The 7,839-nt window shown below is 49.5% G+C and overlaps 1 protein-coding gene across 3 annotated transcripts in view; it reads right to left on the bottom strand.

Annotated features, from left to right (window-relative positions):
* Positions 1 to 390: 390 nt before the first annotated feature.
* The window catches only part of ASH1L (ASH1 like histone lysine methyltransferase), a 74,178-nt gene continuing 66,729 nt past the window's right edge, over positions 391 to 7,839 (bottom strand). For all 3 annotated transcript variants that reach the window (XM_069950824.1, XM_069950826.1, XM_069950825.1), the window contains exons 18-28: positions 5,085 to 5,139; positions 4,802 to 4,934; positions 4,477 to 4,725; positions 3,516 to 3,602; positions 3,346 to 3,436; positions 3,132 to 3,270; positions 2,881 to 3,053; positions 2,516 to 2,682; positions 2,401 to 2,441; positions 2,040 to 2,311; positions 391 to 1,870 (exon numbers count right to left, since the gene is read on the bottom strand). In XM_069950824.1, coding sequence (XP_069806925.1) covers positions 1,779 to 1,870; positions 2,040 to 2,311; positions 2,401 to 2,441; positions 2,516 to 2,682; positions 2,881 to 3,053; positions 3,132 to 3,270; positions 3,346 to 3,436; positions 3,516 to 3,602; positions 4,477 to 4,725; positions 4,802 to 4,934; positions 5,085 to 5,139 — 1,499 coding nt within the window. In that variant the 3' untranslated portion in view covers positions 391 to 1,778. The remainder of the gene's footprint in view (positions 1,871 to 2,039; positions 2,312 to 2,400; positions 2,442 to 2,515; positions 2,683 to 2,880; positions 3,054 to 3,131; positions 3,271 to 3,345; positions 3,437 to 3,515; positions 3,603 to 4,476; positions 4,726 to 4,801; positions 4,935 to 5,084; positions 5,140 to 7,839) is intronic.

Genomic DNA, 7,839 nt, shown 5'->3' with positions numbered 1-7,839 from the left:
TGTTGCCTATCTTCTTCTTTTTAATAAAACATGTCTGACACTGAAACAGAATAACATAAGGAGGGAATTGCCCCCAGCGGCCCGTGAAACAACCCAAGAAGCAAAAGTCCAATCACTTTTGGTCAATTTTTAAAAAGGGGGGGGGGGGTGCTTACAGAGCTGAAACCCCTTAAAACTTCATCCATGTCCATAGTATAACTATATACTGTATGTCCATTATATAACTCTAGCCCGAATAGGTCTTAGTAAACAGGTAAGAAGACAAAACTAAACTAAATTTGTGTTTGCGTCAACATGGCTGCCGGGGACATGGGTGGTCACACTACAGAGGGGTGACGGGGGAGGAGGGATACGGACGTGCAAGAAACAAGAATAAAGACGAGTGAGAAGTAGGAAAACGAGGGATTTGTTTCAGTTTAATACTAGACTCTCAGGGACTGAGACGACTGCAGATTACATCCATTGCTAGAATCGGTAATACATCATGTACAGAGATTAACATCCACACAATCCACTACGTTCTTATAGGTCTCCTTGTAAAAATGAAACAAATTAGCAGCGAATTACAGAGCCCGGGGCGGCCCGGCGCGGGGGAGTGGCCTGCCGGCCGCCGCGGTGTAGTGCTTCTAGAGTTTAAAAACCATTGAGAATTATTAGAAAACAACCAGAAATGACAATTCTACACAAGTAGGAAAAAACCCAAACACAAGCAACGCACACAAAAAATAGACCAATGGGTTTCTGGTGGGCCTGTGATTGTCTGCACTGCCGCTGCCGGCCTCGGCGGTCACATGCTTCCCTTCTGGGAGGGGCTGGCAGTGCGCTCGGGGAGTATCACATACTCACGCCGCCCACGCTTGACAGTAAGAAAATATGCAAAACACATCTCTCGCCTTTTTGCTTTTTTAATAAAATAATATTTTTTTACTGAAATGATTTTGTGTGCTCCAGCCAGGACGAGCAGTTCACCCAGACAGGGGCCGCCCCCCTCGTTGCGTATTGTATTGCTTTACACCCATGGAACTTGGCACCTTATTATATCGTCACATAATCTTTCCTTCTTTTATAAGGACAGGAAACAATTCGTAAGCTTTGCTTTATTTACAACCGCCAGCCCCAGGGCGTCCTTCTTCCTGGGCGCTGGGAGGTTCAGAGGGTCGGGCACCTCCTTTAAGTGTGGGGTGGCCTTCACTCTTGGGGTGCATGTCTCTTGACTATAAAGTGCCTCTTAACCATAGTTGCAGCTTGGTGGGGGACATTGGTTAAAGTGCCTGTGCCACCGCTGGCTGCACCCGGTGGTGGTTCCCAGAGGAGGCCACGATCTGATCCATTCCTCCCACACCATGCACTAGGGGTTATAGTCCTCAGCAAACCATTCATGTAAACACCAGTGAGCAGAAGCCACCATGCGTCTGCTGAGCTCCGTTACATTCAGCGCTCTGCGGGAGGACTAGACACAAGGTGCAGTCCATGAAACAGCAGAGGATTGTGGGTACTTAGTGTAAGGGGGCCTCTGCTGCTAGAAAGGTGGAAAAGTGCTACACTGGGACAAGGTAAATGGGGAGATACCGTAGCAGAGCGAGTCCCTGGTAGTGACCATAGAGGGAATCTGGACAGCGCAGAGCAGCAGTGCCAGGGTATGATGAAGTGTCTGTGATCTCCGCAGCTCAGTCTAAACACAGTTAGGAGATCTGAAGCGTCTGCTGGCTTCCCAGCCCTGCTCTTCTGGATGCAGCAACTCTCGCCTGTGGCCTCTGTCTCTCCAGCACCCTCTCAGGTCACTTTCTGAAGATGCACTCGGGGAGGTTAAGAGTTCGGCGTCGTAGCTTCCGGCACGGACCCTCCTCCAGGAGATATGTAACATCGATGGCTGCAAAGACCAGAGAACAGTTATCACAGTTGTAAGGATACAGCACCTCCGGGTGATGCCAGGATCGCAGGGGACATTACATTCAACCTCATAACAAATCACCAAAAGAGTATGGGCATCCACAGCTGGGGCAGGGTGAGGGGGCCTCCTAAAGCGCAGACCCACTTACCGTTCTTCCCCGGCATCTTCTCCAGAAGCTGGAGTAGTATCCGGTTGAGCTTGTCCCTCTTGGCTTGCCGACATTCTTGTGGGGAGCAGAGGCGTGGGGGGCAGCTGCTTGCCTCCGCCGTGCCACACTCGCTCACTTCAGCCTGAGGGGGGTCCAGTATCTCTGGAGCAGGGGTGTCATTATTCAGCATTAGGTCCTCCATGACAGACAAGGGCTCCTCCGGTTGCAGATCTTCTCCAGATGTTTTAGGTCGCTCGGATTTCCACGATGACCTATGAGGAGAGCGGTGAGTGTTATATGATGTCATATAACATGTCATATAAAATACAATGGAAATCTGTGGATGCTGCCACAAGCTCACCTGCCGCCATTCCGCTTGTAGTTATCTGGCACATAATGAGGCTGGAAATAAAGAAAAGAGGCCTATAAGAATGGCGCAGTCATGACACAAAGCGGTGAGAAGCCACAACACTCACTGAAAAATCCCTTTTTGGGGTCAGCCTCTTGGGGAAGTGATCGAAGGCGTAAGTCTTGGTGCAGACCGGGAAGCGGTTGCGGTGGATTTTGTAGAACAAATGAGCAGATTTATCCAGTCGATAGTCACAGATATAAACGTCCTGCTCCTTAACTCCCTTTGGACGTCCTGTAATGAAGACAAGGGTCATGGTTGGTGGATAACAATAAGTGCTTTGGGTGTCCATAATGGCAGATGTACGGTATTGATCACAGTGGCCACACGTTATCGATCATGGCAGCTGCACAGTATCAATCATGAATAGTATCCATCGTAACAGCAGTACAGTATTGATCATGGTGTCTGCAGAGTTGGTCTACTCTATACCTTTGCAGAAGGTGTACAGGTCCAGGACACAACAGGTGCCAACCACCGCCTCCAGAGGGATGATCTCATACAGCGGCACGCGGAACAGTTCATTGTGGTAGAATTTGCGAGATGGTGAGTGATGAGTTTCATGTGGCCGAAAGTAGTGGTGACCAAAGGCAAAACGCTCGCCCCTGTGGAGAGAAGAATGGTCAATAGTTGTCTGCCAGAGACCATCTTGGCATAGCGTAGGTAATAAGGCAAGGCCATACTTCTCGTTTTTCCACAGCTTCTCTATTCGGAAGATATCAAGCTTCTCTCGATTGATGTGTGACAGGAGACGGTAGGACTGTCTCACGGGCTGTCCATCTGGGGTACGTCGGCTGTCTCGCATGAGATAGACACAGTCACCTGCCAGACACAGAGGCATGTTAGAGACACGCACATGGCTGACATCTTTCCATACTCTCACGTGACATGGCGTACCTTGTCGGAGGAGCAGCTCATCTCGCAGGAGGCAGATGAAGTAGATGAATCCAGGCTGAGCATAATGGGGACACGGGATCATGGGAACTTCCTGCAATTACACATCATAACATGAGGAGGCGGAGTCCACACGATGGCCCAGCAAGCAGGTGGATGCAGTCACTACTCACCCTATCCACTGTCCGAGGGTCACAGTGTTCGCACAGGTAATGCTCCACGTCAGACGTGACACCCATGCAGTCACAATGCTGCCACACCTGCAGGACATAAGCCCGTCACTAAGCATTAAGGAGATCCCACAACCTCATCGTGAAAACTACTGCCGTAACCGTACCGGAAAAAACTACTGCCGTAACCGTACCGGAAAAAACGACTGCCGTAACCGTACCGGAAAAACTACTGCCGTAACCGTAACGGGAAAACTACTGCCGTAACCGTACCGGAAAAAACTACTGCCGTGACCGTACCGGAAAAAACTACTGCCGTGACCGTAACGGGAAAACTACTGCCATAACCGTACTGGAAAAAACTACTGCCGTGACCGTACCGGGAAAACTACTGCCGTGACCGTACCGGGAAAACTACTGCCGTGACCGTACCGGGAAAACTACTGCCGTGACCGTACCGGGAAAACTACTGCCGTGACCGTACCGGGGAAACTACTGCCGTGACCGTACCGGGGAAACTACTGCCGTGACCGTACCGGGGAAACTACTGCCGTGACCGTACCGGGGAAACTACTGCCGTAACCGTACCGGGAAAACTACTGCCATGAACGTACCGGGAAAACTACTGCCGTATTAGGAAAACTACTGCCACAACCAGGACTAGGCTCCCATCTGTGCCCCTCACAAATGGCAGAGCACACATCACCCCTCCTTCCCATACATGTCAGACACACCATCCTCTATACACATCATACGCACACATATCCCTCCTTAATACAAGTCAGACACACACACACCATCTTCTGTATACTCAGCACACACACACACACACCATCCCCTATACACATCATACACACACACACACCATCCCCTATACACACACACACACACACACCATCCCCTATACACATCATACACACACCTTCTCTATACAGGTCACACACAACATGATCTGTATACTCACCATACACTTCTCACACTGAATCATGAGTCCTTCGTCCTTGTAAAGGCCGCAGATACAGCGGATGATGTCATCCTCCTTTTCATGGCCTCCATCTTTGTCGTACATGGAGGTCTCGCTGCTGTCTGCTTCGCTGGCAGTTTCTCCCATGATTTCATCTATCTGTGCGGCGGACTCGTGCCGGGCACTGTAATAAGCCTTCCGGAGCCGGCACACATCTCTCCCGATAGCAGACTTCCTACTGTGATATTTCTGGAAAAAAAAAAAAAGTTTTTTTTCTGCGGGTTTCCAGATGACACATCTAGCACCCCCTGTGTACGACACTCACCTCTGCGTTACGAAACACCTTTAACATGTCGGTGTCAAAGGCCTCAACCGTTTTGTAGTATCCACTGAGAATCTGCTTCTCGATGGTTAGCAAGTCCAGAGGATCGCCCACCTTCTCATAGTAGTAAGGGTTCCTGTAACAGAAAACACCACTACTGTAACTCCATAGAGACAAACAGCCCTCACAGGGTGACCGCCCCTCCCCTCCATCCAGGAAATGATAGTATATACTGTATACACAGATAATAGTAATGTAGAGTATACAGCGACAGTCCAGCTCTTACTTCTTCTTGGCCGGCAGGCTGAGCAGTGGAGCTGCGAGGCTTCTGTTCATGGAATCTGCCGGATAAATAGAGAGCATCAGACATGGTGTCCCCTGTGCATGGCAGGCTTACTATCAGCACAGAGTATACCGACAGCCTAACCTGCTCTGCTATACAGTACCGGCAGGTCAGGATTACCTACAGGAATGGTACTACGCTGTGTAATATGGTATATGTATGGATATATGTGAGGAACATGATAAGCCCCATGACTGGGGATACCACACAGGATATCCCCCTATACAGGAGTACACCTAATATTACAGGGGATACCACACAGGATATCCCCCTATACAGGAGTACACCTAATATTACCGGGGATACCACACAGGATATCCCCCTATACAGAAGGAGTACACCTAATATTACAGGGGATACCACACAGGATATCCCCTATACAGAAGGAGTACACCTAATATTACCAGGGATACCACACAGGATATCCCCTATACAGAAGGAGTACACCTAATATTACCGGGGATACCACACAGGATATCCCCCTATACAGGAGTACACCTAATATTACAGGGGATACCACACAGGATATCCCCCTATACAGAAGGAGTACACCTAATATTACAGGGGATACCACACAGGATATCCCCCTATACAGGAGTACACCTAATATTACAGGGGATACCACACAGGATATCCCCCTATACAGGAGTACACCTAATATTACCGGGGATACCACACAGGATATCCCCCTATACAGAAGGAGTACACCTAATATTACCAGGGATACCACACAGGATATCCCCTATACAGAAGGAGTACACCTAATATTACAGGGGATACCACACAGGATATCCCCCTATACAGAAGGAGTACACCTAATATTACCGGGGATACCACACAGGATATCCCCCTATACAGAAGGAGTACACCTAATATTACAGGGGATAGCACACAGGATATCCCCCTATACAGAAGGAGTACACCTAATATTACAGGGGATACCACACAGGATATCCCCCTATACAGAAGGAGTACACCTAATATTACAGGGGATACCACACAGGATATCCCCCTATACAGAAGGAGTACACCTAATATTACAGGGGATACCACACAGGATATCCCCCTATACAGAAGGAGTACACCTAATATTACCAGGGATACCACACAGGATACCCCCTATACAGGAGTACACCTAATATTACCAGGGATACCACACAGGATATCCCCCTATACAGAAGGAGTACACCTAATATTACAGGGGATACCACACAGGATATCCCCCTATACAGAAGGAGTACACCTAATATTACAGGGGATACCACACAGGATATCCCCCTATACAGAAGGAGTACACCTAATATTACCGGGGATACCACACAGGATATCCCCCTATACAGAAGGAGTACACCTAATATTACAGGGGATACCACACAGGATATCCCCTATACAGAAGGAGTACACCTAATATTATCGGGGATACCACACAGGATATCCCCCTATACAGGAGTACACCTAATATTACAGGGGATACCACACAGGATATCCCCTATACAGGAGTACACCTAATATTACAGGGGATACCACACAGGATATCCCCTATACAGAAGGAGTACACCTAATATTACAGGGGATAGCACACAGGATATCCCCCTATACAGGAGTACACCTAATATTACAGGGGATACCACACAGGATATCCCCCTATACAGGAGTACACCTAATATTACCGGGGATACCACACAGGATATCCCCCTATACAGAAGGAGTACACCTAATATTACAGGGGATACCACACAGGATATCCCCTATACAGAAGGAGTACACCTAATATTACCAGGGATACCACACAGGATATCCCCCTATACAGAAGGAGTACACCTAATATTACAGGGGATACCACACAGGATATCCCCCTATACAGGAGTACACCTAATATTACCAGGGATACCACACAGGATATCCCCTATACAGAAGGAGTACATGTGTGACTGTAGGTGGGGGGCTCCTCCTCCATCATGTATCACTGTAGGTGGGGGGCTCCTCCTCCATCATGTGTGACTGTAGGTGGGGGGCTCCACCATCATGTATCACTGTAGGTGGGGGGCTCCTCCTCCATCATGTATCACTGTAGGTGGGGGGCTCCTCCTCCATCATGTATCACTGTAGGTGGGGGGCTCCTCCTCCCATCATGTATCACTGTAGGTGGGGGGCTCCTCCTCCATCATGTATCACTGTAGGTGGGGGGCTCCTCCTCCCATCATGTATCACTGTAGGTGGGGGGCTCCTCCATCATGTATCACTGTAGGTGGGGGGCTCCTCCTCCATCATGTATCACTGTAGGTGGGGGGGCTCCTCCTCCATCATGTATCACTGTAGGTGAGGGGCTCCTCCTCCATCATGTATCACTGTAGGTGGGGGGCTCCTCCATCATGTATCACTGTAGGTGGGGGGCTCCTCCTCCCATCATGTATCACTGTAGGTGGGGCGCTCCTCCTCCCATCATGTATCACTGTAGGTGGGGGGCTCCTCCTCCATCATGTATCACTGTAGGTGGGGGGCTCCTCCTCCATCATGTGTGACTGTAAGTGGGGGGCTCCTCCTCCATCATGTATCACTGTAGGTGGGGGGCTCCTCCATCATGTATCACTGTAGGTGGGGGGCTCCTCCTCCCATCATGTATCACTGTAGGTGGGGGGCTCCTCCTCCCATCATGTATCACTGTAGGTGGGGGGCTCCTCCTCCCATCATGTATCAC

The sequence above is a fragment of the Dendropsophus ebraccatus genome, chromosome 13, assembly GCF_027789765.1.
Source record: "Dendropsophus ebraccatus isolate aDenEbr1 chromosome 13, aDenEbr1.pat, whole genome shotgun sequence".
Classification (NCBI taxonomy): Eukaryota; Metazoa; Chordata; class Amphibia; order Anura; family Hylidae; genus Dendropsophus; species Dendropsophus ebraccatus.
Note: the sequence above shows the minus strand (reverse complement) of the source record. Positions and strands in the feature narration are given on the sequence as shown.